At 37.5% G+C, this 25710-nt stretch overlaps 1 protein-coding gene across 4 annotated transcripts; it reads left to right on the forward strand.

The window, feature by feature from the left end:
* Window positions 1–25206, forward strand: LOC132286819 (ruBisCO large subunit-binding protein subunit beta, chloroplastic). 4 transcript variants are annotated; one of them, XM_059789213.1, is made up of 15 exons: window positions 1–120; window positions 1723–1967; window positions 2074–2199; window positions 2676–2813; window positions 2998–3093; window positions 3319–3561; window positions 3690–3924; window positions 4027–4196; window positions 4290–4367; window positions 4465–4536; window positions 4643–4747; window positions 4864–4956; window positions 5061–5153; window positions 24547–24670; window positions 24798–25206. In XM_059789213.1, exons 2-15 carry the CDS (start codon window positions 1737–1739, stop codon window positions 24809–24811), a joined length of 1818 nt encoding a protein of 605 aa, XP_059645196.1. In that variant the 5' UTR covers window positions 1–120; window positions 1723–1736; the 3' UTR covers window positions 24812–25206. The 4 variants fall into 4 exon arrangements, with proteins under 4 accessions (XP_059645196.1, XP_059645195.1, XP_059645194.1 ...); XM_059789212.1 differs by having other exon boundaries at window positions 4–157; window positions 1717–1967; XM_059789211.1 differs by having other exon boundaries at window positions 4–120; window positions 1717–1967.
* Window positions 25207–25710: the final 504 nt, after the last annotated feature.

The following is a 25710-nucleotide window of genomic DNA, read 5'->3' on the forward strand; positions in this document are numbered from 1 at the left end:
TAGGCATTTCACATAGAGAACCATCTTCCCAACATGAATATATTCTAGAACATTCCACAATCCCGAAAGCCCTTATCTTCGACTACTAAAACCCTAATCTCCACTTCGAGCTCTTCTGAGGTACTTCTCATCGTTGTTCGATTCCTGCAATAACCTTGTAATTCCCACTTTCTTTTTTTCTACAAATCAATTCTTTACAATCATCTTTTTTACTGTGTTTCAACACAAATGTCGCTATTCAAAATGTGTGTGTATATATATGTGTGTTGTTTGAGGTTGTTCTAGATAAGGATTTATTATTGTTGGATAACAATTTTACATCTTTAGGTGTTCTGCGTATTAGATATAATAATGCTGTTTTGTATGGCCGTGTTTGGAATCTAATTGTGTTGGGTATATGCCATTTATTATGTGATTGTAGTTTTTGAGTTCAAATTCCTTAGCGTTTTATGTATTCACCTTATTTAAAAAACAATTTACGCCACGGTAGGTAGTATGGAATACGTTTAGAGTACAAACTAGAATTTCTGCAGTTCTGATTTCAAAGCATGGATTCCAGTTTGTTAGATACAGGATTAATGTATTTGTTAGTTGCATTGATTCTACAACTGTGATGTAGATTACCTTGTAGTGAAGATTTCGGTACTTGGTCAAGTGAAATGATCAAATGACCTGTTTTTATTTTAAATTATTGGGAATTTTCTGCTACTCCCTTCTTTATTTGACTAATTGGCAAAAGAAAAGTGTTGATGAATCCTTCAATATTAGCTTGTTGCACACATATTATGAATGCATGGGAATTCATGAAAAAAAAAAAACATGGAAATTAGCTGAATAACACTTAATGAATACACAATGAGATTCTATTAACAACCAACTACTCCAAAAGCTTAACCTTAAATCCTTCAACACGCTCCCTCACGTGTTTCAATTTTAATTATTAGGATGACTGTGAGGTTTGAACTCAAGACCTTTAGCATTGATACCATATTAACACTCCATCTACTCTAAAAGCTTAAGTTGTTGGAGAGGGTGTAACTTTAATATTTAAATTCTTCACCAGACCCTACATGGAAATTAGCGGAATAAGGTGTATGGGTAATCTTGTAATCTAGGATATGCTCTTTTACAAATTAGCATGCCTCATGGACGGAATCATCCGTTTCCGCTCTTGTTCGAACTCTTTCGGACAGTTAAAAAATAATGGACCTTCATTTACATTAAAAAATGTGCACAAGTGTTATGAAATTTGCTCAAGGAATTTGATGTTTGTGTATTTTCTATTCTTTGGTTTTTATACATGCAAAGACAGCCTAAAAAAATAAATCTATATACTTTTAACAGGCACATATATAGAGGAGTGTTCTACATATATATGGCTCAGAATGGAGTTATTTAGAGAAGGATTCATGTTCCCAACCCTAAGAAGTTCAGGGGTTATCCCCCTTGAACCCCCTGTTCATATCGAATGTCCAGTTGGACACTCTAGGGTGTGTTGGGTTTAGTATGCATGTGTAGCTACATTTTTCTGTTTGTCCATTGGCAGGATCAACTCTGATATAGTCAAGCTGATAGTTGGTCATGAAGACTCAAAATATAGAACTCTGCCAATGAGCGGGCAACAATATATTTCTTTAGTGTCTTGCATCTATTGTCTTTTATGAGGTATTAATTATATTTTTCAATGGGCTTTTTGTGGCACTATGGTGTTTAAAGTTTCAGGTTCTCGGTAGAAGATGGCATCAACCTTCACCAGCATGTCTTCTATAGGCTCCCTTGTGTCTCCCAGCAGCCATACAACGGATAAGAAATTTATGAATTTGTCTTCATTGGCTTTCATATCTTCAATAGATTTCAGAAACGGGAGACAGAATGTAGTTCAGCAGAGAAGTTGTTCTTCAAAGGTTATGGCAATGGCCAAGGAGTTGCATTTCAACAAAGATGGTTCTGCTATTAAGAAGCTACAGGTGAGTTTGCAAATAAATGTTCTCATTTGGTTTCATTTTTTTTTTTTTTTTTTTTTCATTTGACGTTGATGCATTGATTTCTTTTTCTTCTATTATCCAATTTCAGACCGGTGTTGACAAGCTTGCGGATCTAGTTGGAGTTACTCTTGGCCCCAAAGGAAGAAATGTAGTTCTGGAGAGCAAGTACGGCTCCCCTAAAATTGTCAATGATGGTGTAACTGTGGCTAAAGAGGTATACCTTCCTCTCAGCAATGAGCACTTTCAATTCTGGAATTTTCTCCTTCCAGGCTTGCAATAAAAATTTAGGCCGTGATAATTTGTTTTACTTTTAAGTTTTATGTGCTTTTATTTTTTTATTTTTGGCTTCTGCATGTTGAAATGATTTTTTTTTTTTTAAATCCCTTTCTTTTGGTACTATTTAGTTCATCTTATTTGATCACTTATAAATGAAATGCTTTTGTTAGTGAATTCTGTGTTAAGTTGAATATTTCAGTTCTTATTGGTTCTAATTTGGTGAATTTCCTACAGGATGTTTGAATTATGTGACTTAAGTTGTCTTGGTTCACTAATTTATGTTTTTCCTGGGATGTACACTATTTTGTTTACAATATAGTGAAATGTTCATTTAGTTTTGATGTCATTTTGTTAAAATACTTTCCGAAAAAAGACATTTTTTAAAGAAACACAAATCTGGACTTCTTTTAACAGGTTGAGTTGGAGGACCCTGTTGAGAACATTGGTGCTAAGTTGGTTAGACAAGCTGCTTCAAAGACAAATGATTTGGCTGGTGATGGAACAACAACATCTGTTGTTTTGGCACAAGGTTTGATTGCAGAAGGTGTTAAGGTTTGTAAGAACTAATATTACTTTGTTAGTATTTGTGGTGGGAGTAGTACTTGTGCCAAATCCATTGTCATAGTACATGGGAGGTTAAGAGGGAGGGATATGGGGATATGGGTTTGATATTTATCATTGGTTTAAAAAATAAAAGAATTGTTGCAGTATCTTTGACTTCTTAAGATTCACTCAGGTTGTGGCAGCTGGTGCAAATCCTATTCAAATTACAAGGGGTATCGAGAAAACTACTAAAGCCCTCGTGGCGGAGCTTAAGTTAATGTCAAAAGAGGTAAAATATGGTGCTTTTCAATTTGCTTATGTTAATTTTAAGTGTAAATGGGATTTTTTTTTTTTTCAAAAAGAATTATAAATTCTTTTTTAGGTTATGTTGTATTTTATTTTCTATCATAGAGAGAATATATGTATTTATGTAGTATATATTTTAGTTTCTAAACTTTTTAAGATTCTCTGTTAAATTTACTATACAGATTTCAGACTGAATATGGATTTACAGGTTGAAGACAGTGAACTAGCAGATGTGGCTGCAGTTAGTGCTGGAAACAACTATGAAATAGGAAATATGATAGCTGAAGCCATGGGTAGAGTGGGTCGGAAGGGTGTGGTGACTCTTGAAGAAGGAAAAAGTGCTGAGAACAGCTTGTATGTTGTAGAAGGCATGCAATTTGACCGTGGCTATATTTCCCCTTATTTCGTTACGGACAGTGAGAAAATGGCTGTCGAATTTGAAAATTGCAAGGTAAGCTGTTGCCATGATCGTATCATTCCTTTTTCATCTCAAAGGCAATATTCCACTCTCTTGCACTGCCTTCGCTGATTGTGATATTTTCTTATGAATTTACTGACAGTTGGATGTTGTCTATGCAGTTGCTTTTGGTTGACAAAAAGATAACAAATGCAAGGGATCTAATTAATGTATTGGAAGATGCTATTAGGGGAGGATACCCAATAGTAATTATTGCAGAAGACATTGAGCAGGAAGCTCTTGCTACTCTTGTTGTGAACAAGCTCAGAGGAGCTCTAAAGATTGCTGCACTGAAGGCCCCTGGATTTGGTGAGCGTAAAAGCCAGTATCTTGATGATATTGCTATCCTTACTGGAGGTCAGTCTATTTTTTAGTAATGTTTGCTTTATGTTATATATTAAGTTTGTATTTTCTTTTTCTTTTTTATCTCGATAATTCTGTTCTTCATGATATATTCAGGAACTGTGATTAGAGAGGAGGTTGGGTTATCTCTGGATAAAGCTGAAAAGGAGGTCTTAGGGCATGCTGCAAAAGTGGTACTCACCAAGGATACTTCTACAATTGTTGGTGATGGCAGTACGCAAGATGCAGTAAATAAACGAGTTGTGCAGATAAGAAACCTTATTGAGGTGCAAATATATATATATATATATATATTCTATTGTCCATATTCAATATGGTACCTTGTCTCCATTTTCTAGTGATGTTGAATCATTATGCAGACTGCAGAGCAGGACTATGAAAAAGAAAAGCTAAATGAAAGAATTGCAAAACTCTCAGGCGGTGTCGCTGTCATTCAGGTATCTTTCGATGTCCCAATTGAATATTGTTTTGTTTGAGTGACTAATAATTGAGAGTATCCATCCTTCTATTCTAAATCTAGTGATGTATATTTAGGTAGGAGCACAGACAGAAACTGAGCTTAAAGAAAAGAAATTGAGAGTAGAGGATGCCCTTAATGCAACAAAGGTACATTTGGGACTCGATTATGGAATACTTTCTTGATATGTTGTCATACTGTTATTTTCATTTTACATTAATGCGTTAAGTGACATAAACTTTTTGCTCTTTACAGGCAGCTGTTGAGGAAGGCATTGTAGTTGGTGGTGGATGCACACTGTTACGGCTTGTGGCAAAAGTTGATGCCATTAAAGATACTCTAGACAATGATGAACAAAAGGTGATATGTGTGTAAATGTCAGTGGCATTTATACTATGTAAGGAATATAGAAGTAATTAAAGGGATTTGTAAATGTCATGTGATTTGTAATCTGGTACACTGTGAATTGTTGACAGGTTGGAGCTGATATTGTTAAAAGGGCATTGAGGTACCCCATGAAGTTAATTGCCAAGAATGCAGGGGTCAATGGAAGCGTTGTGATCGAGAAGGTTTGTGCTTAAGATGAGTCCATGTTTATATTCTACGCATTAATTAAAAGGTTTTATTTCATATGCTAGCCAGATGGATTGATTAAGTTGCATTATTTGATTAGGTGTTGTCTAGTGACAATCCTAAGTATGGTTACAATGCTGCAACTGGAAAATACGAGGATCTAATGGCTGCCGGTATAATTGATCCCACAAAGGCAAGTATCTTTTGCGTTTTGAGATATTTTTGTAGATGAGGGTGATATGTTAAACATATGGAAAGTATATCGCAATAGAATATAGACAAATATTACAAGAAGAATTATTAAAGTATAACATGATGCCGAGGGTAGTATATTTCCTGTCGAGAATATAAAGATTGTTTGGACACCAATGACTAGATGATCTAGCCTTTGTAGTATTTTTCATGTCCAGAATGCAAAGATTGTTTCTAATAGATCAAATTAAAAAGAAATTTAAACTCATTATTTCTAGAATACAAACACAAACATTAAGGAATTTTGAAACCTTTAAAATTCACTTTCTTATTGTTATTTTAATGTGCTTATGTGAAGTCTATGCCACGCTGTCACTCTATGCCAATATGCAGGGAGGTTGTGTCAGATAGGCAACATGCGAGTACTAAGGAGGACTGTGCATGACGTCTATATGACAGTTCGGTTCTAAAGTCGGTCTTCCACACTTGTATATAGGATTGTGGAGGGTTGTAGCGTGATTGAGGATTCTAGAACAGTAAAGAGTTTGTATATTAGAGCATATTCTGAATTCTAGTACATTAGAGAGTTCGTAGTTTAGAGAATATTCTAGGAGGGTAGAGAGTTATAAAGAGATTGTAAATATGTAGGTAGATAGATGGAAAGTTCTAAAAAGTATATACATTCTTAGAGGATAGGGAGTTTTGTAGAAATGGTGAAAAACTAACTAGTTAGATGAAAAGTTCAAGTAGATGTTAGTCCTTGATTTTATTGCATCATGAGAGGAGGATACTTAAGGATTACTTATATAAAGGTAGAAGTCTCTTTTGTAATCAACTAGTTATAAGAGTGTGATGAGAGTATGTTGGCATGATAGTGTGCAAATATTGGGTAAAATATGAAAAATATGTGAATATGTAAGTACTCTATATATTATGTGACAATACATACAGTTGAATGTAATGGCTCTTGTAAGCCACAAATTCTCATTAGCCTTACTCCTAATGTGTATTGCTAACTGAATATTACGTAAGTGGAAAGTAAATCAAATCATTGATCCTATGCCTCTAATAGGCATATGATGAAAATAATATCATATAAAATCAAATTAAGATTAGATCAAATCCAATCCCTAAAGAGTAAAGATACTCCCAATACAGATCAAATCCCTATATTTTCTCCCAATACTCCCCCTCAAGCTGGAGCGAAGATATCAACTAAGCCTAGCTTGCCAATACCAGAGTGAAGGGCAGATTGTCCTATTGACTTTGTGAACATATCGGCAAACTGATTAGTAGAAGAAACGAAGGAAGTATGGATAACTCCACGTCACACTTTCTCCCTGAGAAAGTGAATATCAACCTTTGCTGGACCGAGCTTTTTTTTTTTTGGGGGGGGGGGGGGGGGGGGGGGTGGGGGGTTCAATTTTAAAACGTTCTTCTCAGTAAGATCAATGTTGATAAGCAAATACAATGAACACAAGGTATACAAAGAAAACCCTCTCAATAAGGAAAAACCTTGGTTCTTGGCCTCAGCCAGTATAAGCTCCACTAGTTGTATGCAAGTAGTTACAGACTCAGCTGTCTCATACTCTGCACACACCCTTGTATAAGTTGAAACACTAGCTTTCACAGCCTCTACACACACATTAGCTCAACCCAGTGCTCTCAAGCACTACCCTTGTCCTAAGTACCCTTGCTTGGACCCTAGAAGCTCTCATAGCTCACCAAATACATATAAAAGAATGAATATCAACAATATTCAAGCTTACACAAAAGATAAGAGTAGTTGCGTTGCTTGAAACAATAATCTGTAGCCTCTAGAACCCTTTCTGCAGAAACTAAGGGTTGAGGGGTAAATCTGGAAATTTGTGTCCCAAAATTATGAGATCACTCTCACAGCCTTATATCACCATTACAGACATACTCAGATGATAAACAAGATAAGTATAGCATGTGAATCACAATATAACCTCAGCAAGGCCTTGACAGTAGTTACACAATGAAGAACTAGGGTTTTGGTAGGTCAAAGCCACAAGTGACCAAAGTTCTGTCTAAAAACCAACTTCAACAGCCTTGATTCATCAATACAAACTTGCTAACATGTAGATTAGACAATTTATATATGAATCACAAGGCTAAACCAGAAAACAGCTTGAATCACAGGTCTGAGATACAAAAATCATTTGCAGCATAGTAAACCTCAAGAACAAGTGCTTTGCAAATGTAAATAGCCAATGTATATCTCAAGCTCAAAGTGAACCTTCAAACCAGCCCTTGCACCAGCAAAACTTGACAGCAAATGAACTCCATGATGAACACAACAACAAGGATCAATTCATTGACATTTCTATGAAGATTTCATGTTTAGATCATCATTAAGGACCTTAGAAATGTTGGTTCATGTGAAGCTCTCAAGTAAGGTTCAATGCAGGTCACTATTAGGGTTTCTCAAGAGGCTCAATTCAGCTGAAATGCTATAATAACATATATAAACTCAAGCATACAATTCAAGTCCCACTACAAGAAGGATATACACATGGCACCTGTAGCTAATAATTGGCTAGATAATGTTCTGACATTCTTAATTTGAATAGACCATTATACCCTTGCCAACTCAGCTGTTTTGTCTTCTAGTATACCAGAAATTATAGCTCACAATATAAAGGCTGTAACTGCATTCTTATCCCAGACTTGGTGGTTAAGAAATGCAATGAGGTATATACACTCTCACTCTAGGACCACATCAACGTGTCACACACCCGAGCTTCAAGTAGAAAGACCAAAATACCCTTGTAACAACCACGTGTCATTGTTAGCCCAAATCTGTTGCTGAGACTGTATAATTCACAATGCAGGCTAAATCACAGCTGTTCAATGCAATGCAGCTATCTAAACATATGTATAAACATATAATACAACTGTGAAATGACCATAGTACCCCTGAAAATCCCTGTAGCTAATTTCCATATACTAAACCTTAGTTAACATAGAAAATAGCCTGAACAGGCTGAATAGCTGCAATGTATTATCTTAAACCATTGTGAAATTGTGTCACAAGATGGTAAAAGACTATACTACCTATGTGATGATATAAGCCACTGTGCACATCAATGGTGATCATATAAGCCTTTAATAGCTCTTTTACACCAGGTTTTGACATTAAAAAGGCAAACACCAATTGGTACTAACTAGGACCAACAATCTCCCCTTTTTGCCATTAACGATGAAAACCTCAAAATGAAATAAGAACTAAAAAGTGAAGATTCAGCAACGCAAGTATATGAATACCACAGTCACAGACAGTTAAATATAAGCACCAAAACCTTATTAAAGGATAAAAAGTATCCTTATTTCAGTCATTTTCTCCTCTCTTTTAACATTGAAGGTCAGAAGGTGATAAGGACCAATAATTATAAGCTCAAGAGGGTGGTGGAACATGTTGACATGTATAGATAATTAGTTGTACTGTTGAGTATATAACTGTTAACATATATAAATATTTAGCTGTACATGTGCTGATTAACATAGTTATATGAGCTGTTTTTTAGTCTTTAATTTATTTCCTTCTTTGTAATTATTTGTGTACTATTTAAATCCTCCACAAGGAGAAGAATAAACACGGAGAATTATTCCAATTCCTTCATATCTAGAAAAATCTTCATGGTATCAGAGCCATCTAGAAAGGAATTTTAAAACCCTATTTTTCTTTTATGGTTTTTTTGCAAATACATCTTATTACCCAAACACCAGTTTTTTTCCATCACCCCAAAACCTACCGACAACCCTGACCACCACCATAGACTAGGTATCCTTATTTGATTTCATGGCAAACAAGATTGAAACCTCAGTGACTTCTGAGATTGATTCTCAAACTCTAATGATTCCTCCAACCACATCTAACCAGCATCAAGATCTAATGAATGTCCAGTTGATGCCTCATAAATTTGATGGCACCAATTATCTGGCTTGGTCACACTTTGTGAAGTTGTATATTACTGGCAAAGGCCGGTTAGGGTATTTGACTGGGGAAAAATCCCGACCTGCGATCAATAACCCAACTTTCACGACTTGGGTTGCAGAAGATGCAATGTTCTACTCTTGGCTCCTCCAAACTATGACCTTTGATTTTAGTCTTGGGTATATGCGGCTCAAGTCTGCTAAAGATTTTTGGGATACAGACTTATTCTGTGGGAGGAAATGAGACACATATTTATGAGTTGAAGCGTAGTATTCAGGCTGCTAGCAGGGAAGGACATTGGGGGCATATTACAACGCCCTCCCAGCTTTGTGGCAAGAACTCAACTATTATCAACCTTGTGAAATGGAATGTGTTGTTGATACTGCTCTGTTGAATAAGCGGATTGAAAAAGAACGCGTTTTTGAGTTTGTTGCTGGTCTTAACCTATACCTGGACCAAATAAGGACTCAGGTGCTTGGAAAAGATCCGTTTCCTTCTTTACATGAGGCCTATGCTTATGTGCGTACCTAGGCCCTCCGACGATCTGCTATGCTCATGCCACCTTCCCCAGAAGGATTTGCTTTGGTTTATACCATAAGTCAATCGCCTCGGGTATCATTAGCACATCAAGCCCGATCCTTTACCAACTGCAGCATCTGGTAATGTTGCTAAAACTACTAAATCTGATGACAAAGATTGTTTGGTTTGTGATTATTGTAACCAGACTAGACATGTGAGAGAACAATGCTTTAAACTCAATGGTTATCCGTCTTGGTGGCCGGGAAAAAAGGGTGACAAAGGTGAAGGCAGTAAGGGTGGAAAAGGGAGTCATTCTAGCTCCAAGGCTCATTATACCTCTTCTAGTAATCAAAATGGTGACCAATTTGCTGATAAGTTCTCTTCTGGTCAGATGGAACAAATGATTCAGGAGTGTGCTCGTTTACTCTCTACCAAGTCCAGTTCTTTAGCCATGTCCTCAGGTAATCTTGGTCATTGTTTTAGTGTATCCGATAAGTCTTCTTCAGAATCTTAGGTTATAGATACAGGGGCAATTGATCACATGACCTCTACATCTCATTTTTTCTCATGTTATTCCTCACCTATTAAAACTTGTGTCACAACTGTTGATGGTTCACCAACCTTTGTGACTGGTGAAGGTTCAGTCACTCTTTCTAATTCTTTGTCCCTTTCCAATCTTCTTTACGTCCCTAGATGTCTAATAATATGCTGTCTATAAGTCAACTTACTAAAACCTTAAACTGTTCTGTCACATTTTTTTGACACTCATTGTATATTTTAGGATCTCCGGACGGGGTGAGGATTGGTCATGGTAGTGAATGATATGGCCTCTATCTCTTGGATGTACCAACTACTTCAACCTCAGTTCATGCTGTGCAGTCCACTACTGGTTCATCCCGTGACATTTGGTTATGGCACAAGCGTTTAGGACATCCGTCATTTTATTATTTTAAAAAATTGTTTCCTCCTTTATTTTCTGCTGTTGATGTTTCTCAATTTCAATGTGAAACTTCTGAACTTTCTAAACATCATTGGGTACCTTTTCCATTAAGTATTAATAAAAGTGCATTTCCTTTTGCTTTGGTTCATAGTGATGTTTGGGGCCCTTCTCATGTGACTAATTTGTCAGGTGCTAAATAGTTTGTCACATTCATTGATGACTACTCCCGAGTTACTTAGGTGGGGGTGAGTACATTTATTCTGATCTCCAATCCTATTTTTCTGACCATGGCATTATCCATCAAACTTCTTGCACCGGTACCCCTCAACAGAATGGAGTAGCCGAACGAAAAAATCGTCATCTTCTCGAAGTATCCCGTTCTCAGCTTCTATCCATGACAGTAACAAAGTCATATTGGGGGGAGGCTGTCCTCACATCAGCCTATTTGATCAATCGGATGCCTTCCAGAGTTCTTCAATACCAAACTCCACTTCAAGTCTTCAATACTTCTTGCTTTAAAAAAAAAAAAAAAAAGGTAGTAAAAAATGGAAAAAAAAAATGAAGGCGGTTCTTTGACTCTCCCTCCAAAAGGTCATCATATGTTTTCATTTAAGCTGGTATATCTAAGAAGAGAAAAGGTACCTCTCGAGCAAAATGATCAGTCTGCCCCGACAACAGGTAAACCTGAGGTAGAGTCTGTTGAATCTCCATTCTCTTTTGTTGATAATAGTTTTGTAGAATGCTTCAGATGATTCTAATGTTGTTAATGACTTAGAATTGCCTATTGCCTTGAGTAAATCACATTGTACATGTAAGTCAAAATATAAATATCCTATTTCAATTTTTATGTCTTCTCATCGTCTCTCACCATCCTTTAAGGCTTTTGCCCATCAGTTGTCTTCTATATCTATTCCTAAAAGATTTCATGATGTACTTGACAATCCAAGGTGGAAAGAGGCGATGGTTGAAGAATTGAGAGCTCTCAGAAAAAGCTCTACATGGGAGTTAGTGGAGTTGCTGAAAGGGAAGAAAATTGTTGGCTGCAAATGGGTGTTTACCATAAAGCATAAGGCAGATGGGTCGATTGACCGATACAAGGCAAGATTGGTGGCAAAGGGCTATACTTGGACATATGGCATTGACTATCAAGAGACGTTTGCTCCAGTTGCAAAAATGAATACTATTCAGGTTCTGTTATCTTTAGTAGCTAACCTAGAGTGGACTCTCCAACAGTTTGATGTTAATAATGCTTTCCTCCATGGCAATCTAGAGGAGGAAGCGCACATGGTCCTTCCTCCATGTAGTGATGAAAGTACCAATAAGGGGAAAGTATGTAGACTAAGAAAATCATTATATGGCCTGAAACAGTCTCCTAGAGCATGGTTTGGTAGATTTGCACAAGCTATGTAGAAGTACTGATATCATCCTAGTCAAGTAGATCATACGTTATTCCTTGGACACTCTCGGGGATGATGCCATCATCATCGGGGATGATGCCGAGGAGATTAGGAGACTAAAGGTACATTTGGCTAAGGAATTTGAAATTAAAGACTTGGGTGTCCTGCTGTAATTTCTAGGTATTGAAGTGGATCGTTCAAATCTGGGAATCTTTGTTTCACAAAGAAAGTATGTACTTGATCTTTTAACTGAGACATGGATGCTAGCTTGCAAGCCTGTGGATACTCCTATCGAACATAATCATAGATTGGGTGAATAGAGACAAAGAGAGATATCAGAGGTTGGTTGGAAAACTAATATATTTGCCTCATACACAACCTGATATAGCCTATGCAGTGAGTGTTGTCAGTCAGATCATGCACGTGCCACATGAAGTTCATATGCAGGCAGTAGAGATGATACTTAAATACTTGAAATCATCACCTGGTAAGGGTCTTTTGTTTTCAAAACATGATCACTCTGCAGTAGAGGCCTATACAGATGCTGATTGGGTAGGTTCTATTTCGTATCGAAGATCAACTACGGGATATTGCACATTTGTGGGTGGCAATCTAGTTACTTGGCGGAGTAAGAAGCAATCGGTTGTGGCCAGGTCTAGTGTCGAGGCTGAATTCAAAACTATGGCCCACGGTGTGTGTGAATTATTAAGGTTGAAGATCTTATTAGGAGAATTGAGGATTGCTTGTTAAAGTCCCATGAAGCTATATTGTGATAATAAGGCAGCCATCAGCATTGCTCATAATCCTGTGCAACATGATCAGACTAAACATGTTGAGATTGACATGCATTTTATCAAAGAGAAGTTAACAAAAGGTGTGATTTGCACTCCCTATGTGATGACCAAGATATTTTGACTAAAGGAGTCTCTAGCAAAGTGTTCAATTCTACTCTTGCCAAGCTGAGAATCCGGGACATCTATTCTCCAGCTTGAGGGGGAGTGATTGTTGACTATATAACTGTTAACATATATAGATAATTAGCTGTACATGTGTTGATTAGGTGCTGATTAGCATAGTTATAGGAGTTATTTTTTAGTCTTCAATTTATTTCCTTCTTTGTAATTATTTACTTCATTCTTTGTAATTATTTGTGTGCTATTTAAATCCTTCACAAGGAGAAAAATAAACACAGAGAATTATTCATATTCCTTTATTTCTAGAAAAATCTTCAGAACAACCCTGAGAAGATCTCTAAGGGTTGTAAATCTCTGAGGAAGAAGAGTTTGGTCATAATATCTGCAAGTTGATCTTCAGTGGGCAAATAAGTGATATCAATGAGACCTTTTTGAACTTTGTCTGTGAGAAAATGATACTTGATGTCAATGTGCTTGTTCTTCCAATGGAGAGTTGGATTTTTACTGATAGCAATGGCACTTTGGTTGTCACATTACAGCTTAGGAGGTCCTGAGAATTGAAGACCAAGGTCTGTAAGTGTTGTCCTCATCCAAAGTAGTTGAGATGCAGCTTGAGAAGTAGCAATGTACTCAGCTTCAGAGGTTGAAAAGGACACTGTATCTTGCTTTTTGCTCAGCCAAGATACTATATTGGAGCCAAGGAGATAACAACAGCCTGAAGTACTCTTTCTGTCAGGCAAAGAACCACCCCAATCAACATCTGAATAGGCTTCAATAGGCAATACGAGAGAAACTAAGTAGTGAAGGCCATAGGAAAGAGTTCCTTTGACATATATGAGGATTCTCTTGCCAGCTTGACGGTGAGAAGCTCTTGGATTGCTTTGAAACCTTGCAACTAAGCCCACAGAATACATGATATTAGGCCTATAAGCTGTGAGATACAACAAACTCCCAATGATAAACTTGTAAAGGGTTGAAGGGACATCTTCTATTATACACTCAAGGGTGAGTTTGGTATTAGGGCAGAAAAGTGTAGAAACAACCTTATTTTCAGCTATGTGGAATTTCTTGAGTAGCTCAATAGCATACTTCTCTTGATAAATGAAGATTTATGTGGATGTTTGATGAATTTGAAGCCTAAAGAAGTATCTGAGAGTCCCTAGAAGGGACATTTCAAACCTTGCCTTCATGAGATTGGCAAATTTTGAGGTTAATAAAGTGTCTGAGCCATAGAACATGATATCATCAACATAAATTTGAAGAATGAGGAATTGATCTTGATGAATTCTGACATATAAAGTGCTATCCACCTTGCCTATGTGAAAACCTTGCTCAACCAAGAAGCTATATAGCTTTTCATACCAAGCTTTAGGGGCTTGTTTAAGACCATACAAGGTCTTGCTTAGTTTTAACACACGAGAGGAGAGCTGTGGATCTTCAAAACCTTCAGGTTGTTCTAAGTAAACTTCTTCATTATGTTCACCATTTAAGAAGGCAGACTTTACTCCATTTGATAAACTTTGACTTGTTTGTGACAAGCAAATTATAGGAGCATTCTGATGGATTCCATTCTTGTCACAGGAGCAAATGTTTGATTATAGTCAATACTAGCTTGTTGAGTATACCCTTTGCACACCAACCTTGCCTTGTTTATGATAACAAAGCCCTTTTCATTCATCTTGTTTATGAAAATCCACTTAGAACCAATAACATTCTTGTCTGCAGGTCTTGGAACAAGCTTCCAAGTGTCATTTTTGTGGATTTGATTAAGCTCTTCCTGCATAGCTACTATCCAATCTTTATCATTCTTGGCTTCACATTAGGATTTAGGTTCAATAGAGGACAACATTGCAAATTGACTGTATTCTTCAGCATCTCCAGCCCCCAAACTCACTTAGCTTCTTCTTAACCCTTGTTTGAACTCCAGTTTTTGGTGAGCCAATGATGTTTTCAACTTGAACTTGCTTCTACAGAGTTGGATAAGTGGTTTCTTCTGAATAACAGACTTTGAAATTGAGGAACTAGCTTCACTTGATCTTGGTATAGAATATGCTTCTTCAGAGGCATTTGCTTGAGGATTTTCGTCAAACCTCACATGAATTAACTCGACCACCTTTGAGGATCTTAGATTATAACACCTGTAAGCCTTGCTCTTGGTTGAATATCCCAAGAATATCTTCATTTGCCTTTGAATCAAACTTTCCAAGGCTGTCAATGTGATTTAGAATGTAACACTTGTTGCCAAATACTTTGAAGTAATAGATTGTTGCAGGTCTTCCATACTAAAGTTTAAAGGGGGTTTTGGTTGAATTAAGTCTAAGAAGGACCCTATTGATAATGTTGATAGCTGTGTTCACAGCTTCAGCCCCAAAACCCTTTGCAAGTCCCTTTTCAAGTAGCATTGTTCTCCCCATTTCTTGAACTGTTCTATTATTTCTTTCCACAACACCATTTTGTTGAGGTGCAGCCACAGTTGAGAATTCATTCTTGATACCCTTGACATCACAAAAGCTTTCAAACTCCCTCAAAGTGAATTCAGTGCCAAAATCTGACATAAGTTTCTTCATAGTGCACCCTCTTTCATTTTCAACAAGATTCACAAACTTGATGAAGTGTGTAATAGCCTCAGATTTCTCTTTCAAGGAGTAAATACATACCATTCTATTGAAATCATCAATGAGAAGCATGAAGTACTTGTTTCCACCAATATTTGTAGTTTTGGTAGGGCTACAAAGATCCATATGAATCAAATCAAGTGGTCTTGAGATGTTGATTTCTTTGGAGGGGAGTGAAACCTTGGTTTGCTTCCCTTGTTGGCAGGCTCTGCAGGTGTGATATTCCTTGAATTTTAGTTCAGGTAAGCCTTTTACAGCCTTTAACTTCAATATCCTTGAGATGTTTCTTGAATGAACATGCTCTAATCTCTTGTGCCATAGAATAGCTTCATCAAAGGTTGTCAAGTTGTATTGAGTTGTTTGAGCTTCTTTAGTGATTGTATAGACATTTCCAGAGGATCTTAGGGCTGAGGATAGAACTTTCTCTGAATTAAGATCAACCGCATTGCACTTATCCTTATACACACCTTTCCACTGTCACATAATTGACTCACACTAAGTATATTTTGTTTGAGTCCTTCAATAAATAAAACTTCGATCTCAGGTAGTTTTTCCGACTTGTTCACAGTACCAATGCCTACAATCTTAGCCTCTTGATTGTTTCTAAAGACTACATTACCACCATTAAATTTCTTCAGAGATAGAAACTTTGAGCCATCACCTGTGTGCCTTGAACAACCATTGTTAACATACCATCTATCAGTAACATTACAAGCCTTAAAGGCTGTGTAAACCAACATACTAACTGAATTCAACTTCTTAGGTAACCACATCATCTTAGTCTTCATAAAGGAGCCCTTGTTTCTGACTTTTTGAGATTGAAGTAAGTCTGCTTTCTTCATTTACATCTTAGTAACCTTGAAGTTTCTCATCGTTGTAGTAACAAAGTCACTGCTCTTGAACCTCAGAGTGTGATATGTGTTGTCAAGTTAGTCATACACCTTGTTGGTTTGATAATGGGAAACCTTGCATACACTTCACCAGTTTTGGCCTTTACAAACACAGAGTGAGTTTGTTTCGTCTTGGCTGCAGTATCACAGATGTATCCAATGCTTCTTTTACCAATTTGCTTTGTGGTATGCTTCCAAATCTCTACCATTTTCAGTGATCTCTCTTCAAGAGCCTGCGAAAGCTCTTCTCTACACGTTTTAGTAGCCCACACCTTGTTAGATTGAGGCTTCAAAAGATTAAACATAGTCAAAGAGATTGAATATGATGTTGACAATTTTAGCCTGAAGTGCTTTGTAAGCAATTGTTTGGACCTCAGAAGCTCTGAGTTAGGCTTCTTGATTTGAGACTTTTGTTGATCACACTTTACAGCAAGTCTTTCACATTTTTCAAGGATTTCCTCAACTTCAGAATCACTATCTTCTTCCACTTCACCTTGAACTTGAGAGGTTTCAAGAATGGCCATGAACAGATATTCTTCTTCTTGGCCTTCTTCTGGTTTGTCTTCTTCAGGTGCAACATCCCAATCAGAGATAAGAGCCTTTCTTCCAAATCTTCCTTTGTTGTTGAACCCTTCATTCTTTTTCTGATATTTTCCCGTTGAATTAGGACAATTGCCTACATAGTTGCCAGACTTACCACAACCATAACAGGTTAGGTTTTGTGGTTGTGTCCTCTTCTTGAACCTAAATTTTCTGAACTTCTTAGCTAAGTAAGCTACTTCATCATCCTCAAGATCATCTTCTTCAGACTTTGGTTCAGCTTCTTCAATCACTTCTTTGGCCTTAAGAGCAGCTTCTCTTTTGTATTGAGTAGGGGCACCAATTCTCATCTCATAGGCTGTGAGAGAGGTTTGAAGATCATCAATCTTCATTAGTGACAAATCTTTATCTTCAAGAATGGTGACTTTAGCATTGAATCTAGAGGTTGGAGACCTCAGAATCTTCTTACACACTTTAGTATCTTTGATGTCTTCACCAAGAGCCTTCATGTTACTGACACAAGGTATACAATGAACACAAGGTATACAAGGAAAACCCTTTTAATAGGGAAGAACCTTGGTTCTTGGCCTTAGCCAATATAAGCTCCGCTAATTGTATGCAAGTAGTTACACACTCAGCTGGCTCACAGTTTGCACACACCCTTGTACAAGTTGAAACACTAGCTTTCATAGCCTCTACACACACTAGCTCAACACAGTTCTCACAAACACTCCCCATGTCCTAAGTACCCTTTCTTGGATCCTGCAACCTTTCACAGCTCACTAAATACATAAAAAATAATATAAAATAATGATTATAAAAAATATTCGAGCTTACACAAAAGATAAAAGTGGTTGTGCAGTTCAAAGCAACAATCTGTAGCCTTTAGAATCCTTTCTGCTGAAACTAGGGTTTGAGGGGTAAATCTGGAAATTTGTGTTTCAAAATTTTGAGATCACTCGCACAACCTTATATCACCATTATAGACATGCTCAGATGATAAATAAGATAAGTATAGCATGTGAATCACAATATAACCTCAACAAGGCCTTGACAACAGTTACACAATGAAGAACTAGGGCTTTGGTAGGTCAAAACCACAAGTGACCAAAGTTCTGTCCAAAACCCAACTTCAACAACCTTGATTCATCAATACAAACTTGTTAGCATGTAGATTAGACATTGTATAGCAAGATATAAACAATATATATATGAATCACAAGGCTAAACCAGAAGACAACTTAAATAACAGGTTTGAGATGCAAAAATCATTTGCAACATAGTAAAACTCAAGAACAAGTGCTCTGCAAATGAAAATAGCCAATATATACCTATGTCAACCCTGACTTAGCACCACAACAACCTCAAGTTCAAAGTGAACCTTCAAACCGGCCCTTGCACTAGCAAAACTTGAAAGCAAATGATCTCCATGATGAACACAGCAACAAGGATCAATTCAGTGACATTTCTATGAAGATTTCAGGTTCTGATCATCATTAAGGACCTTAGAAATGTTGGTGCATATGAAGCTCTCGAGTAAGGTTCAATGCAGGTCACTATTAGGGTTTCTCAAGGGGCTTAATTCAGTTGAAGTGCTATGGCAACATGTATATACTCAACTATACAATTTAAGTTCTACTACAAGAAGGATATACACATGGCACCTATAGCCAATGTCCAGACAATGTTCCGACATTCTTCATGTGAATAGACTAATATATCCTTGGCAACTCAGCTGTTTTGTCCTCTAGCATACCAGAAATTACAGCTCACAATATCAAGGCTGTAATTGCATTTTTATCCAAGACTTAGTGATTAAGAAATGCAATGAGGTATATACACCTCACTTTAGGACCACAACAATGTGTCACACACCTGGGCTTCAAGTAGAAAGACCAAAATACCCTTGTAATAACCACTTGTCATTCTCAGCCCAAATCTGTTGCTGAGATTGTATAATTCACAATGTAGGCTAAATCACAGTTGTTCAATGCAATGCAGCTATCTGAACATATGTATAAACATATAGTACAACTGTGAAATGACCATAGTACCCTTGAAAACCCCTATAGCTAATTTTCATATATTGAACCTCAGTTAACACAGAAAATAACCTGAATAGGCTAAATAACTGCAATATTCTATCTTAAACCATTGTGAAATTGTGTCACAAGATGGTAAAAGACTATACTACCCCTGTGTGATGATATAAGCCATTGTGCACAGCAATGGTGATCATATAAGCCCTTAACAGCTCTATTACACTAGGTTTTGACATTAAAATGGCAAACACCAATTGGTACTAACTAGGACCAACAACCTTAATATGCTTTGTCCTCTCATGAAGAACCGAGTCAAATGAGCGCATAATAGTAGACCAGTTATCATAGAAGAGTGTTGATGAACTAAATATAGGGAATCCTAGCTCAGTCAATAGGTAATGAAGCCAGAGGATCTCACAAGTTCCCTGAGCCATGGCACGGTACTCTGTCTTTGCAGAAGAACGAGGCACAACGCTTTGTTTCTTACTTTTCCAAGAAATTAAATTGCCCCAGTGAAAAGTACAGAAACCTGAAGGAGAGCGACAGTTAGTCAGAGATCCAGCATAGTTAGCATCGGTGTAGCACGAGATAAGAGGTCGTGGTGTGGATTTGTAGAATAGACCAAGTCATGGGCGAGACTTGAGGTATTGAAGAATTCGGTAAACTGCATCTAAGTGTGAGGTCTGAGGAGCATGCATGAATTGACTCACAACACTAACCGCAAATGTGAGATCAGGTCTAGTGTTCATTAGATAAACTAAGCGGCCAACAAGGCGCTGATAAGCAGACGGATCTTGAAGGTCTCTAGACTCGGCATGAAGCCGATTCATCGAATCCACAAGAAAGGAAGCAGGATGACACCCAAACATTCCAGTGTCCTGTTGGAGGTCTAATGCATACTTTCGTAGAGATAGTGAAATGCCATGCCTAGAGCGTACAACCTCAATACCAAGAAAATATCGAAGAGGACCTAAGTCTTTAACCTCAAAAGCCTGCCCAAGGTCTATTTTTACCTTGTCAATGAATGATGCATCATTTCCTATGACAATTATGTCACATCATATACTAAGATAATGGCACAACGATTTTCTGGACTACGATGGAAGAAGCAGGTGTGATCTGAGTGAGATCGAGTGAAACATATAGAAATAACTACATCACTGAATCGGTGAAACCATGCCCGAGGTGACTGCTTCAGTTTATATAAGGATTGTAGATAGTGACATACTTTCCCAGAATACTCCCCCTGAAGTCGAAAACAAGAGGAGGATCAATGTAAGTTTCTTCTGTCAAATCCACATGAAGAAAGGTGTTCTTCACATATAACTAGTGAAGAGACCAAGAGTAGTAAGCAGCTAAGGAAATAAGAAGGTGGACAACAGTCAGCTTGGTGACCAGAGCAAAAGTGGCATTAAAGTCCTTCCTTGGAGTTTATGTAAAGCCTTTCGCAACCAGCTTAGCTTTATAGCGATCAACAGTACCATTTGGTTTATATTTGACTGTAAATACCCATTTATAGCCCACAATCCTCTTTCCTTGTGGTAAAGCAACAAGCTCCCATGTCTTATTTTTCTACCAGGCATCCATCTCAGCAGTCATGACCGTTGTCCAACTTTGGTCTTACAAAGCCTCATATACAGTTTGAGGGATGGAAATAGCCGAGGTGGCAGTAAGGTAGGCCCGATAATTGTGTGAAAATCCCTGATAAGAAACAAACTGGGCTATATGATGATTAGTTAAACGAGTCCTTTTACCTTTACGGAGAGCAATAGGCAAATCGGAATCAGAAGTTGACGAGTGTATACGTGAATCTCGGGCTAAGCCACAGGAGGAGATGTTGAGGATAGAACTGGTGCAGGCCGAGCCAAGGGTATGGAGAAGAAGATGGAACCTACAAAAAAGATGTGACAAAGAAGGGAAAATCTTCGAAAAAAGTGACATCAAGAGAATGAAATATCCGACGACTGCTAGGGTTATAACAACAATACCCTTTTGACATAGTTGAATAAGCCAAATAAACACAATGAATAGCTTTATCATCAAGCTTCGTGCGTGTAGGTCGTCGGTCCTGAACAAAACATGTACATCCAAAAACACGAGTACTAGGGAAAAGGGTGTTGTTTGGTCGCAAAATATGTAATGGAACCTTACCCCTTAAAGTTCGACTAGGGGTTCGATTAATAAAAAAAGTTATAGTGAGAACTGCCATATTTCAATAAGATTGACGAACCTGCATACAACGTAAAAGACATCGAACAACACTCATGAGATGATGGTTTTTACGTTCCGCCAGTATATTCTGTTCCGGTGTATAAGGGCATGTCAACTGATGAAGAATTCCCAATTGATTAAGATGAGACCGAAAATCATTAGAGATATACTCCCTCCCTTTGTTTGACCAGATGGCATTAACAATAGTATTAAACTGGGTTTTAATCATTTGTAACAAGGAAATAAATGTAGACAATACTTTAGAATGTGATTCAAGTAAATAAGCCCAAGTACAATGAGAGCAATCATCAATAAACGTCACATATTATTTATGACTAGAGTAAGAAGTAACAGGGGAAGGTCCCCATACATTAGAATGAATAAGATCAAATAAACAAGGACTACGACGCATATGTGAAATAGAAGAGGTGCGTATGTTTAGAAAGCTCACACATAACGCACCGAAACTGATGGGTTCTACAAGTTGTTCGTAATGTAGGAAACAAAAATAACAAATGCTGAAAATTAGTGTCCTAGACGTGCATGCCACAAATCAAGAGTTTGGTTCGTAAAAGAACGCCTTCCATAATCTGGTAATACGAAAGCATCTGTAAGAATTGGAGACGTCCCAAAGATGTACACCCCGTCCCTCTCATACCCCCTGCCAAAAATCCTCTTCGTAGCTAGGTCCTGAAAAACACAGTGATCAGGAAATAAAGTCATTGAGCATGCCAAGGAATGAGTTGAGCGGCTTATAGATAATAAGTTAAAAAAAAGGTTAGGTGTATGAAGAACAGACTGTAAAGATAAATCGTGAGATAAAGGGACAGTGCCCTTACTTTACTTATCAAAAAAAGGAAAAAAAAGAAAAGAAAAAGGGACAGTACCCTTACTAATTATCGGTGTAAAAGAATCATCAGCAAGGCAAACCTGCCCTGAGGCTGCTTCCATATCCGAAAAATATCGAGACTCACCAGTCATGTGATCGGAAGCACCAGTATCTATGTCCCAAGTTAGAGGAACAATACCAGACTGAGAGGCATGGAATGTAGATAGGGTACGTGGCTCATGGGCACCGGAGGACTCGGGAATAGCAACTGTAGAATAAGTTGTAGTACTGTTGGATCTGAGGTGTTGGTAGAGCTGGAAGCACCTATCCTTAGCGTGATCAGTTTTTCCAAAGTGTGCATATATGGTAGAACTCCCCCCTCCACGGTTATTGCCACGACTATTGCTGCGAGTACTAGATGGTCTAGAAGAAGCGACTAATGCCATCTGATCAGTGTCAGGTGTAGGAAGTGTAGCATGAGCCATCGAAGGTGTAACTTGACGTCGATGATCATCCCCATCAATAATAGCATAAGCCTTGAAAAGAGAGGGTAGAGGTGTAGTATTCAGAATTTGAGCGCTAAGGGCCTTAAATTCTAGGCGAAGTCCCATGCGAAACTGATAAATTGTGTCTGGCCTTAATAATCCCTGCAGCCTCTGCTGAGATATCCCTAATGGACTTTCATATCGTCTTAGGTAGCTTGTGAGATGTCTCGATGCAACTTATAGATCCGGGCTTCATTATGAGCATGAGCATAATTCTTAGTGAGAGCAGTCCATTAGGTGTACACAGTTTCATGATACATAAACATATTATAAATACACTGCTTTAAAGAATTGAATAACCGCCCAAGAATGGTACAATTATCGATGTCCCATTGTGTAAATGTGGGTTCAGTATGTGCTGGTTTTTTAATAGTGCCTAATAAATATCCAGTTTTACCCCGACTTCCTAACTAAAGTCTCAGTGATCTCGACCAAGACAAAAAACTATACCCATTTAATAAAACTGTAGCAATCCTTTAGGCTTGGGAACTATGTCCATAGGATGTGTTATCCTCAGTCTAAACAGATTCCATTTCTCAGATTGTGATGATATAGAATCAAATCGCAGATTCTTACCGAATTGCAGATTTGTAAAACTCCTGTCTGCAAGTCACGGGGGCTGGAGAAGTCTTCCAAGTGAGCAGCTCTGTCTGCAAGAGTGAAACTCGGCCGGACAATTTGTCAACAAGAAGCTTGCCAAATTCGACAGAGTATGAAAAGAGGCTGGACAATTCGTCAACAACACATAATGACCGAGCCAATGAAGTAGAGATCAAGCAGTGGAGCGGAACAGAACTTGCTCGACCACCTTCTTCTACTGCTTCACACCTATCTTCTACGCCCCACAGATATTTTATCCACACAGCATGTTCAGGCTTCCTCCACCACATGAAGCGATGGAGGGAAAAAGAAATTCCCCCGAAGGGGTTTGGTTTGGTTGGGTGTGGTTTAGTGGTTGGTGACTAAAAAAATTTAAAGAACACTAAGAGAAGATGAAGTAGAGATCAAGCAGTGGAGTGTGTGACATGTTCTTGGCTCTGATACCAAGTTGAATGTAAAAGGCTCTTGTATGCCCCAAATTCTCATTAGCCATACTCCAAATTTATATTACAGACTGAATATTACATAAGTAGAAAGTAAATCAAATCACTGATAGGGCCTCTAATAGGCACATGATGAAAATAATATCATATAAAATCAAATTTTGATCAGATCAAATCCAATACTCCCAATACAGATCAAATCCCTATATTTTCTTCCAATACAAACAAACTTATTTCAACTTTTTCTTAGAGCGTACCATACACAACACATAATAAGATAAACGAGAAAAATGGAGTTTGTGGTATGTTTGGTGCTGCCCACGCCTGAAAGATCGTTTTTTTTTTCTTAGTAACTTCTGAGGTTGCTTGAGATGTATTAAACATATAACATATAATTTTGAGAACCCATATTTTGGTTTTAAAATTTGTTCTGAATTTATGAGCAACTCAGTTGAGTCAAATCCATTTACAATTTTAGGGAATCACCCTATCTAATCTTTATAATTCTAGACTACAGGATATATTTTTTTCAATTTTGATTTGCATTGCTTCCCCTACTTAAAATTACAGTTTTAACCTTGAATTATTATTATTATTATTATTATTTAGAAGCATTAACTAACATTCTTAATCGAGTTTGTTAAATATTGCCACTTGGTTCATACTTTTTCACACTGTCATATTAGTTTTAAAATTCATGACTTCGCAATTTGTCCATTGCATTGTACAAATTTGAAATCCCAAAAGAAACAAAAATGTCATGTCATCCACACAAGTAGTGAATATAATGTTGGGTTCTTATATTTAATTTGAATAAATAAAATTAATGTTTGAATTGTCTTCTGCATTCTATATTTTTTATGTACGTCCTGCTGAGTTTAACTAATATTTCATGTTTGAACATTGTTTTTATGCGTGTTATTCGTGAAACTTGCGTAATGCGGAAACCAGGTGGTGAGATGTTGCTTGGAGCATGCAGCTTCAGTTGCGAGAACCTTCCTCACATCAGATGCTGTGGTTGTTGACATCAAGGAGCCTGAACCTATGGTTGCTGGAAACCCGATGGATAATTCAGGTTTTTGCTATTGACTATGGCCTCAGCTAATTGATTTAATGATTCTTATATATGAACCACTGAGATTTCTGTTTTTATTTAAAAAATTATTTACTAATAATTTTATTTATCACTTTGTTATGATTAGGTTATGGTTACTGAGTTGCAGCATGTAAGTATACGTCATGAGCAATGGACAATTGCGGCTCCAATAAGTTTGTAATTGGATCAAGATCACAAATGCAGTAGAGATTGATGGGTGGAGTCCTCTTTAATCCGCTTGAATTCCGGGAGAGAATGCTCAGTCGACGGGTAGAGATATCAATGATTTTTTTTTTTTTTTTTTCTCTCTCTCGTAAGTTTGCTGCCAAAAGGTTGCACTATCAATTTAATTCCAGCCAGAATAATTAGTTGGAATTCGGTATGAGGTCCAACTGATAAATCTGAGTATAATCAGTTTTGATTCAAACGGTACTTGTGCTGATTCTTTTAATTCCTGTTGACTTACTGGATACATAATTGAAGATGCAATAAATTTTCTTTTGTATTCTTAGAAAGTTATTTTTACACTCCAAACAACTCTACCTCTTCTACGCTTCTCTCCTTCTATTTATAGTTGTTTACATTTTACCCTAAGCTATTTGTTTGACTTCCAGATTGGGCCTCGATGGGCCTGACTCCTCTTTCTGGGCTTTTTTGTTTGAGGATCTGTTACCTTACGGGATATGATTGGGCCGAGTTTGGTCCAATTTAAACTTGTTGGGCTAAAATGGCCCATTGGGCTTTTGGTCCTTTTACCTGCCCCCAATTTTGCTCTATTATTTATGGCGAAATTAATGAGTAATGATGTAATGATGATGGTGAAACTAGAGGTTGGATGCGACGGCATGGATGAGCGTGGACGGCTGGTGCACTCTGTGCTTCGGGTCTTGTGTTCTGCGTGAATCCCTTTATAAGCTTTGACGTGACTCCCTGTGTCTTTCCTCTTCTGTCACTTTCAGCTTTGTATCCTTTTTTTTTTTTTTTTTTTTGTTGGTGGGTTCCTCTACTTTTAAAAAGTT

This window comes from Cornus florida, unplaced genomic scaffold (assembly GCF_030987335.1).
Source record: "Cornus florida cultivar Cherokee Brave unplaced genomic scaffold, ASM3098733v1 CherokeeBrave_3.0.0_Hap2_Chr11, whole genome shotgun sequence".
NCBI classification, from domain to species: Eukaryota; Viridiplantae; Streptophyta; class Magnoliopsida; order Cornales; family Cornaceae; genus Cornus; species Cornus florida.

Excerpts from the sequence above, each read along its gene's own strand:
- LOC132286819 (XM_059789213.1), top strand. The coding sequence starts at position 1,737 with ATGGCATCAACCTTCACCAGCATGTCTTCTATAGGCTCCCTTGTGTCT. Across the intron at positions 2,200-2,675 it reads GTGTAACTGTGGCTAAAGAG|GTTGAGTTGGAGGACCCTGT; the intron begins GTATACCTTCCT and ends TTCTTTTAACAG. Across the intron at positions 4,368-4,464 it reads GCGGTGTCGCTGTCATTCAG|GTAGGAGCACAGACAGAAAC; the intron begins GTATCTTTCGAT and ends ATGTATATTTAG.